We start from the raw sequence: 10,103 nt of genomic DNA, 5'->3' as shown, positions 1-10,103 counted from the left end.
GGCTTGGATCCGGGGCCCTGCGGCCCGCGTTGCTTCCTCCCGCCAGCGGCCATCCCCTCCTGGATGTGCCCGTTACTTCCGAACGCGGCTTTCGGGTCCTCCCTGCGCGGTTTCCTCACGTGCAGTCAGGACACAAATACTAGTCCCGTAGGACAGCGAGACCACACAGGCAACGTGTACAGCCATGCTCGTGGTACATAGTACGTGCTCGACACGTGCTACCTTTGCCATCAGAGAACATTCTGGAACCCTAAGCGAGCAGCTGCTCTCTGAGCCTGGGAGGCTGTCCTGGGGAGCCAGAGTCACGTGGTGGCTTGTGACAGCTCAAGGCTTTGGCAGTCTTGCTGCATGTGAGCCATGGCAGGTCACAGGGATCAGGAGCTCCTCGGGACCGAGTGCTGGGACCACGCTGGGTGGGGGTGGGGGGGCCGCTGCGCTGGCAGGAAACGGCCGGCCTGGGAAGGGCCAGCTCGAGCAATGGATCCTTGTTGTCCTTGTGGACAGGGCCGTGGTCTCTGTGGACCCCTCCAGCCTCACGTGGCAGACGCGGTCCCTCTTGTCACTGAGGACCGAGGGAGGCAGCACACGTGACGGTGGGCTGGGTCGTTTTTTTTTTCTTTTTTTAAGTTTATTTATTTTGAGCGAGAGGGAGAGACAGAGAATACCAAGTAGGGGCTCGAACTCGAACTCAAAAACCGTGAGAGCAGAACCTGAGCTGAAATCAAGAGTCAGACGCTTAACCGACCGAGCCCTCCAGGCATCCGGTTTTGTTTGTTTTGTTGTCGACGGAACCCTAGAGACCGCCAGCAAATATGGATTGTACTGAATTCAGGGAAGCGTCAGAGCTGGTGCAGAGATGAGAAAATCGCACCATGAAAACGGAAATGGAGTGTGCACAGGCCAGAACCTCTCCCACCCAGAGCCGGGACTGGGCGACCTTCGGGGCCCTTCTGGGCGGGGAGGTGGCCAACTCTGAACCTGTTTCCTCCGTGCGAGAGGACACGACCTCACCTAACACCGGCGTGGCCCTGAGAGCCGTGGAGGACAGCGCACTGTCCCCGGCTGCCGGCTGAGAGGGGCACCTGGCCTCTGTGCCCCAGTCAGGAGGGCGGCCGGCCCACAGCAACGCCCCAGGCAGGGCCTGACCGCCTGCTTTCCCTGGCGAGGGAGGGGGGCTCGGCATCCACGGCCCCCATTCTGGGCCCCTGCTTCCTGGGAGACCCGGGACGGCAGGAGGGCTGCGTGGGCTCACGGCTGCCTGAGTTGTGGCACCGTTTTAAAGACGTTTTCTCTGTTGTTTGCTCATCGGTGACATTCCTCGCGTCCCTGGGAAGCGACAGTGGACGGTTAACCCTGAAAGCAGGTTCTCTCCTTGTGTTTGGGCCTCGTGAGCGGCAGGCCCGGGGGGCTCCGCGCCAGCCTCTCCTTCCTCAGTGGCCGCCCGAGGGAGCTGCCAGCCGTGTCTGTGCTTCCCCGGGTGGTGGCCTCAGCCAGTGGGACAGACGGCATGGCCCTGTGCGCCGCTTGGACTTTCGGGGCGCTCCTGCGGGGGGGCGCTGGCTGTGCTCAGCTTTGCCGGGAACCGGGTCAGATTCACGTGCCCGGGCTTGGCTTTTCAGGAAACCTGGGCTTTGTGACGTTTTATTCATAGGTTTGTGCTCTATCAATACCCCCCTCTCTAACCTAGAAGCTCAGGGAGTAAAAATGGGGAAACTGAATTAATACATTACGTGTCACCAAGCCCAAAGAGAAATCAGTAGCAGAACACGCATTTGGACGTGGAGTGACCACCAAATGTCCACTTTTAGCTGTGCAGACACCGTGCTGGGAGTCGTGGTCACGTGAGGACACAGACATTTCTTTTCAAGATAAATTAAAATAAAGGGTAGCGTAGAATGTGCTTGGCGTTTCCCACTTAACTGGAGGGTTTACTTTCACCGAATTCACTCCGGACCAGTGACTTCACACTGGCGGTGTGTTTGCGGGTGTTTTTTCCTGCTCTGCACTCCCCTGACCGCGGCGGGCTCCAAGCTGCCCCCCCCCCCCCGCCTGCTCCGCCCCCTGTGGTCCTCGGGGTGGCTCCGGGAAACATTCGGTGACGTCCAGAGACTTTCCGCAGCCATCACGAGCCACGGCGGCGGTGGTGCTGGCGTCTGGTGGGCAGACGTCCCACCGTGCGCTGGGCAGGGCGCCGTCCGGCCCCCAGTGTCCGCAGGGCCCAGGCGGGTGCCCCTGACGTAGAGGACGCATGTGAGGAATCCTCCCGGGACCCCACCGTTCAGTTCTCCATTCCTAAGCTGCGCTTTTCACGGATCTGAGCGGCTGAGGAGTGCTCCGGAGTGAGCCCGGGGAGCACGGGGCACGCGGTGGGGTCCCGATGGGGAGGCTGCATCTGCCCTCCTCCAAACCGGGCCGGCAGCCGCTCAGCGTCCCCTGCTCTGACCACTGGCATCTGACCACTCGGGCGGCCACGGGCAGCACACGATCCACCGGCAAGCACCCTCCCTGTGCTGGGTGGCCGGCGGCTAACTCTCATTGTCAGGGGCCTCTGCACCCCCGTCCCCCTGTCCCCCTCTCTGCCCCTCTCTCCTCTCTCCCCCTGTCTCCCCCCTCCCCCTCCCCCTCCCTTTCCCTCTCTCCCCCTCCGCTCCGTCCTGTCTTCTTTGTTTCCTCGTGGGAGGTGCATCCGAAGCCCAGATGCTCATCCACTTGGGGACCGCCCACTTTATGCTGGGAAATGCAGACAGTGACCCAGCAGCAGTGTCAGTCTCTGTATTTGCAGCACCACCTCCCACTGTTGGATGGGCCTTAGCTCCTGAATTCCTTGTCCCGACCTTGGCCTTGCCTGTTCTTGCTCACTGAACAGGACGAGAAATTGGTGCGGTGACCCCAGGTCTAGATCCACTTTTGTGGACCCAAGGTCTCCAGAGTTTCTTTCAGGTCACTTCCAACGCCTGGCCCGGCACCCAGGAGGGAGACTTCAGGCTGCCCTTTGGACAATCCCTTCCCCTTGGGAGCAGCAGGGCCTGTGACGAGTCGTGTCTTCAGCTCTGCTACTGGGGCTCAGATTTTCATATTTAGGAGGCCGGCTCCCAGCGGTGTTGGAACGCCTGCCTCTCAGTGGCCGTCCCAGGGACCTTATTCTCTGCCAGCGATGGTCCTTTTCCCCGTCCTCTTCTGCTTTAGAACGGCTGCTGCTGGATGACCCGAGGAGTCTCTCACAGGCGGATGCAGGTGCAGGACAGGTGGGGCGTCGGGGGGCGGGCGGTCTGGGGCTGGCAGCGTCTGCCTCCCGTGAGGACCCCACGGGGAAGGCGCCACGTGGTGGTCTGGCGTCTGGTGCATCGGCGGGTGGCACGGAGCGTGCACCCGAGCCTGCTGGAGGCCTGCGCCCGCGCGGCGGGACAAGGAGCGGGGCCGTGCAGGGGGACGGGCTCGTCACGTACCTTCGATGAGAAGCGTAGTTGCCGGTGATGTGCCCAGAGCCGTCGCAGCCGGGGGTCGGGCACCTGCAAACACAAATGCAGATCGGCCAGTTGACTTGAGAGAAATCGACCCCCTCAACACGTCACGCCCTTACTCATCCAGAAAGCATACTCTCAATGCTTCACCTCCCTACCAGAGAGAGACGAGCGGAACAGGAAGCCCCGCGGCGGGGAGCGGGCACCTGTGCCCACCTAGCGCACCACCAGATACCAACCTTGGCCACCTTCTTCCTTCCAAGCACAAGGACGCTTTCCGGAGCATCAGGCCCTCGGTACCTGCCTCGCTCACAACACCCCCTCGGGCTTGGGCTCGAGGCTGTTGAGTCCAGAGACTCTGACCCCTGCAGACACCCCCCGCCTGCTTCCCTCCTGCTCATGTGAGCCTCGGGGAGGGAGGGGTCGGTGGGACTCAGCCACAGCAGTCGTCCACGAAGCAAGCTTCGTACACGGCGGACGTGCGCAGGGACTGCTCTTTGTCTACACTTGAAACACCGGCACTAAATCGGGCTCCCATTAAAGCTGGGCCACCTGGCTGACCCGAGTCCAGTGAGGGCGGTGCCTGGGCCTGAGCCGTGGGGACTCCATGAGAGCGTCAGGCCACCTCGAGTTGCCTTAAAGCCCCGTGACCTTAACCGACCCGCACGGAGCCCGGATCTCTTGGTCCAGCAGTCCCCATCAGCCCAGACCCTAGAGTCCTTCTGGGACCTGCACCGGCTCTGTGTCGGCCTGCGCTACGGGACACGGCGTTCTTTAAGAACGGTTTCGTCATCACTGCCCTTCCTATGACGTCCTAAGTGCACTGTCTCAAGGAAAGTCAGGTGCACTGCAGACACCTTGCATCTCAAGCTACTCTGGTTGCCATGTGGCCACCGGGACTGTAAAAAACAAGGACAAAAATTAAGAAAAAATTCTTCTTTCTATCCAGATAGCTTGTAACTCTCAAAAACAACAAGGATGAAGGGACTTAGTAAGAACATCACGCCTGGGTCAGCCCTGTGCCTCACCCCCACTCCGTGAGCACCCGAGTGCCTGGTAAGGACAAAAATCACAAACTTCAAGTATTTAACCAGTGTCTGCTGCTTCTGAGGGGTTTCACGTGGCTTTCCGCTCAGAGTCACCGGGGACACCGGATGCTGAGACGGGGCCAGCAAGTGACTTGTCTGGAGCAGGACGCGGTGGCCCCGCTGCCCCCCCAGCACCGCCGGATGCCGGCGGAGACGGCGGTGGGTGTCACAAGCCAACACTCGGTGTCTGTCTACATCTCCTTCAGTCCTAAGAGAGGGGTCCGTCCTGGCTCTCACGGTGCGCTAACGGCTATTTGCCGTGTCATGTTACAGGTTAAAGTTCCGTTTACGGCCCCTGCTGTGAGAGCTTAAAGAGGCAAACGGATCACGTTTGCCACGTCGCTGGTGTGGACACTCGGAACCAGGAGTTTTAATATATGCGCTTGTGGTGGAACAATGAAGTGTGTGCAGAATCTGTGTGTCGAGAACCACCACCGAAATCTGACTGTTGACCTGAGTTTTGTTAGAGCGACAGCTGTTTGTGTGCAATTAAAGTCTGATCGCGAGGCTATTCTGCCAATGGGTAAGTATTTATTTTCTAAATAATAACTTAAGTGACCGAGCTGAACTGCCTGGTTCCTCTCATGGATGGTGCTTCGTGTGGACAGGCACCCCGCTCTCCGCACCCCCCCACCCCGCCCTGCCCCCGCCCTGCCCCCGCCCACGACATGCCCCGAGGGAGGGGAGTCTGAAGGCAATAAACCTCATTCTGTCTAAGAAAAGCTCATCTTCGTGCAAGTTTCTGTTTTGAAAATGTATCAAGAAACAGAAATGTTTCCTACTAGCCAATAATACACACTTGGCCTTGCTTTTTGCTTAAAAAAAAATTCTTCAAACTCTTCCTAATTTAAGCACTCAGCGCAAATTTATTTAAAATTTATTCATTTTAACACGAGTAGAGAATTTTCAATGTGCCTTTTTTTGGTGAGGGCTGGAGGAGGTTGACATATTCTGTTCAAATTTAAAGTGAACCATTATAACCAAAATAATGCAAATGAAAATCAGATTTTACTAATTATAAAAAAAGAGAGAAAGACTTTCAGAGTAGATTTTGTGTGTTTAAGCCATTTACAAAGGCATCATCTGATAAAAAAAGAGGTGTTTAAAATGTCCTTTATCACCATGAAAACAACACACAAAATATTGATTTGGCCCGTTTCCGCTGTGTTGGGAAAGAAAAAACGTTTCCAGAAAGCGTCCTCTCGGCCTTCAACGTCAGCCGGGCAGAGGGGGTGGAGCCCCAGGCCTGTCTCAGGCCCTGTGACCCGAGTCTGCTCCCCGAGGGCCACACCTCTGCGCGGGGGCACCGAGGGCGGCCTCGTGGCCTCCACCTGCCACACGCCGGCCGCGCGGCAGCCCGAGACCTTGGCCAGGCCAGGCGGGGGTGTGGGACGCCTTGCTCGCTGCCTTTCTTTGTTCGCTCCCCGTGACGCAGCCAAGGCTTTTGGGGGGGAGGTGATTCAGCCTTTTCACCTTTAGGTGGTGCTTCCGGACCACGTAAGGCAGCCCAGAAAGGTTTCTGTCTTGTACCAGCTCTTCGTGTTCATTTTTCTGTTGCTGCTCAAGACTTTAAGGCTTTTTTAAACTCCTGGATTTACATGCCGATTTCCTAGCTTTAAGAAATCTCAGCACTCAAAAATACAATTTTCTGAAGTCGGTGAATGAGGGAGTGATGATTCACCTAACAAAAGGGGTCTTTGCTTCCCAAGCGAGCCAGCTCCAGGACCCTTGATAACGGGGCGGTGTAAAATCGATTTACCAAAACTCGATTTGCATCTACCCATCTAAGAGCACATCTTTTCCATGAAAGGAGGCCCGTGTGGGATAATCAAAGTCCCCCGTGGATAAAATCAGACAGGAGCATGTGCCGCACAGCTTGGGTTTTGAAATGGCAGGAGAGATTGACTGGGTTTCCATGGAAACTCCCCAGAAGGCAGGCACGGGTTCTCTGCGCTGGAGTAGTCGGCCGCCCTCCCTGCTCCCTGGCAGTTCCCGGGGACAATGGCACCGAGTCTATTTTAGGTTCCTGTACTTGGAGATGCAAAGTTCTGTGACATAAAACACTTGCTTCACACATCGCTTCTCTTTCAGTCCAAGGGACTTTTGGTGGCGATAGTCTGAGCAAGCACGGGTGCGGAGATAATCTTAGAGCTCTCCTTGCCGCCCGGGGTGGGGTGGGGGTGGGGGATGTTCGAGACAAAAACGTTTGTGCCTTATCTGTGATCTTGCATTTGCCTCGGGGTCTCAGTGATACCAGGAGAAAGTGATTTGGGGTTGAGGCATGTTATCATCTGGCTGGAAAAATTGGTCCGAAAAAGACATTTAGAAATGGCAATGGGGCGGGGCCCCCGGGGTGGCTCAGTCGGTTAGGCCCGACTCTTGATTTTGGCTCAGGTCATGATCTCACGGTTTGTGAGTTTGAGCCCCGTGGCTGACAGTGTGGAGCCTGCTTGGGATTCTCTCTCTCCCTCTCTCTCTGCTCCTCCCCCCACTAGTGCTATTTCTCTCTCAAAATAAAGAAATAAACATTAAAAAAAAGAATGGCGATGGGAACATCATGCTAACATGTTTTAAAAGGTGTTTAGGTTTTGCAGAATCCAAGTATAATCTGGAAAAACATCAGGACCACTCACAAACTCCTGGACTTCTGACGTCATGGACCCGCTCCTTCTCAGGTGGGAGCAGTGTGGGTTTCTGTTGCTTTTGCAGATCTAAGACGGCAAAGAGACCTGCGAGCCCGAACCTCCCAGAATGCCCTGTGCTCATGGCTGCACTGAGCTATGTACACCAAAACAAACATTCTGTTTGGATCTACACAGGAACTATCACTGATCACAGCCACAATGGGGGTCATAGGATGTATGCCCTAATGTCAAAGCACAACTTAATGTCTCTCCATTAAAATACATAGTCCTGGACACCATAAGACTTTGCACTGGCACACGTCCCAGGAATGTCACAGCCTCGTGTCTGCCCTGATCTGTCCCTCCGCGAGACACACACCTGTTACAGTGTCGTCTTCCCGCCCATCTAAAACCCCTGTCCTGAGACCGGGTGGGAGCAATGGAACTCATCAAACCCACGACTGAAGTGTCGATTCGTTATTGGTAAGAACATCTTTAAAGTGCCTCCTCCAAGGCGCTATTGTGCCCCTCTCTTTTGAAAATAAATATGAGGATTTGGTAAAGAGTTCTATTAAGAAGGACATCTAAAATAGGGCGTTTTCTTGCAGTTAAACGGATGCCTGCATCAGAGTGCATGTTACTACACGTTGTGATCTGAGACTGGTGAACCGCTGTGGCTTCTGCCCCCCTGGTGACACGTCAGTGAGGTGCAGGGCGGGTTCCACGCACACGAGCATTTCTTCCTGGGGACCCCAAGGTGCTGCCCAGGCGCCCTTGCCGGGTAGCAGGTGGCTAAGCCCCTGACCCCACAGGGCCAGCCCCTCGCCGTCTACCTGGGGGGTGACGCCGCCCTGAGCGGTAACACACCCTGGGTGCGGCAGCCTCTGTGACCTTGTGCCCGGCGTCCCCCCTCGCTGTGCTGGCAGAAAGACCCAGCTCATCTCCTGCGAATCAGCTTACAGCAAAAAATATCTGAAGGTGTCTCAGGCTCTCTCCTCCTGGTAAAAGTCCATCACTTATTTTTAAAAACCTTCTACACAGAGGCAGAAAGAACCGTGGGTGTCTCCGGGCTGCACCGGGAGAGTCTGTGGTTGACCCGCCTCCGTGAACTGCCCTGCGAGGCTGAGGACAGTAGCTAGAAATCCACAGAAACAGGATCCAGGGTGATCATACAAAATGGTCCAAGGGGTGCACTGGAGTTCTGGGAGGATTTCGTGGAAAGGCCCTCGGCCACGTTTCTTGCTCATTTCTTTCATGGCCACTCTATCAAGGGAACGTAATTAAGTAAAATGTCAAGTATTAAAAAATATGTAATTTTTTTCTATTGCCCTCAACTTTAAAAGAACTCATAAAAATGTAAGATTAGGCCTCGTCCATAATAGCAAAATATGTTTGTAAATTGGAACGATTCAGGCCACATGTACAAAAGTCTTTGCTTTATTTATATAAAAAGTTCAATTCAGAAACTGCTTTTTATTTATTTTTTTTTTTGCTTAAAGAGATATGGTTCTAAAAATATATTTATTTTGTTTTTTTCTGTCACGTAGACGGGAAACAGTAAAGAAATTCAGAGGAGTGCAAAATAAAGATATTTTCAATGGAAAAATGACATACACCGATTCTTACGCTACATGTCTGTGATTTTTCTCCCCAAATGCAAAGAGAACAGGTCACTTAAAAGCAACATACATTACTTCTGCCCAATTTCTTGGATATATTACCTGAAACTCAAGGAAAGACAAAATCTTGCAAACCATTTTTTAACCTGTAAGACATTCATTAATTTTCCCTTTTTTTTTTTTTTGAAATGCAATATTAAGTATGCATACTTGAGCTTTCTGCAGCCCAGACACAGAGGCCCCACGCTGTCGTGTGGCACTCTCCAAGCGTCCCCCGGCCCCAGCCACCCGGCAGAAATAGCTCACGACACAGCCGAGCTACAGAGTCCGAGCTGTGGGCTGGAGCCCCGTGGACGCTGCAGGGCTTGGGGAGAGGCGGGTCAGGCCCCTCAGCCGTCCCACCTGCGGAGAGGTCGGCTGGGGCGCCGGTCCCGCCTGCCAGAGCCCCTGAGCGCCTGTCCCCTCCGGGAGGCAGTTCCGGGGGAAGTCCCCCATTTGCTTCCCGCTTTGGTCCCCTGACACCTGGTTTCTCCCCGTCCCCCTTCCTCCTTGAGGGTCGGGCGAGGGGCTTTCACGTGGCCGTGTAGGACATTCTAGCTTTATGGAAACCTACATGTTTCAAAGTGTGAAGCGGCCACCCCGATATTAGAAGAATTTAGTTGGAAAACTTGCTTGCTCCCTGATTGTGTGTCACATTTTCGTCCGAGCACTTTTCTCTTTAAATTACACTCAAAAACAAACCAACAAAGGAAAAAGACTGTTAGAGGTACTCTTAGCATGATTAAAAAAATTCATTTCGGTCGTTCAGGTAACCTTTCTGAGTAGGTCAGGCCGCAGGTGCGAGTGCGGCCGTGCGGGGCGGGAACCCTGGGCCCCGGGTGGACAGAGCGCCCCGGGAGCTGTGCGGTCGGGAGAAGCAGGGGGACGTGGGTGGAGAGTTAGGGCCGCATCAGTTCCGCGGTGCCCAATTGTTGTGCGGGCCACAGCACGCGGTGCGTGCGCTCAGGTCCAGGGGGCGGGTTCTTAGCCTCCACCCATCCACAACCGGGATGCTTCTAGCGATTTTCATCCTGACTCAGAGGCCCACGCGCTGGCCGCCAGGCTCGGGTCCCCTCCACCCTGACGTGTGCTGTGTGAACCCCCGTCCGCCCTCCCCCGACCCGGGCCCCGGGGCGCCTCCCTGGCTTTGGCCGGGCCTGCGGGACCACACGGGCCCCCGCGGAGCTGAGGCGGAGTCTGGGCCGTTCCGGGCCCGTTTGTCCGGGGGCCGCGGGAGCCGCTGGGGGCGAGGTGCAGCCTGTTGTTCATGCC

General features: G+C 55.6%; 1 protein-coding gene and 1 long non-coding RNA gene across 3 annotated transcripts in view; one reads left to right on the top strand and one right to left on the bottom strand.

Annotated features, from left to right (window-relative positions):
* The window catches only part of MYT1L (myelin transcription factor 1 like), a 197,139-nt gene that overhangs the window by 32,794 nt on the left and 154,242 nt on the right, over positions 1–10,103 (bottom strand). For both annotated transcript variants that reach the window (XM_030311735.1, XM_030311737.1), the window contains exon 16: positions 3,447–3,509. In XM_030311735.1, the coding sequence (XP_030167595.1) occupies positions 3,447–3,509 (63 nt within the window). The remainder of the gene's footprint in view (positions 1–3,446; positions 3,510–10,103) is intronic.
* On the top strand, positions 3,262–7,995 carry LOC116737995. Its single transcript, XR_004343458.1, has 3 exons — positions 3,262–5,072; positions 7,259–7,656; positions 7,782–7,995. It is a non-coding gene; the product is annotated as an uncharacterized LOC116737995 (long non-coding RNA).

Source organism: Lynx canadensis, chromosome A3 (genome assembly GCF_007474595.2).
Source record: "Lynx canadensis isolate LIC74 chromosome A3, mLynCan4.pri.v2, whole genome shotgun sequence".
Classification (NCBI taxonomy): Eukaryota; Metazoa; Chordata; class Mammalia; order Carnivora; family Felidae; genus Lynx; species Lynx canadensis.
This window is presented reverse-complemented; position numbering and strand designations above follow the sequence as displayed.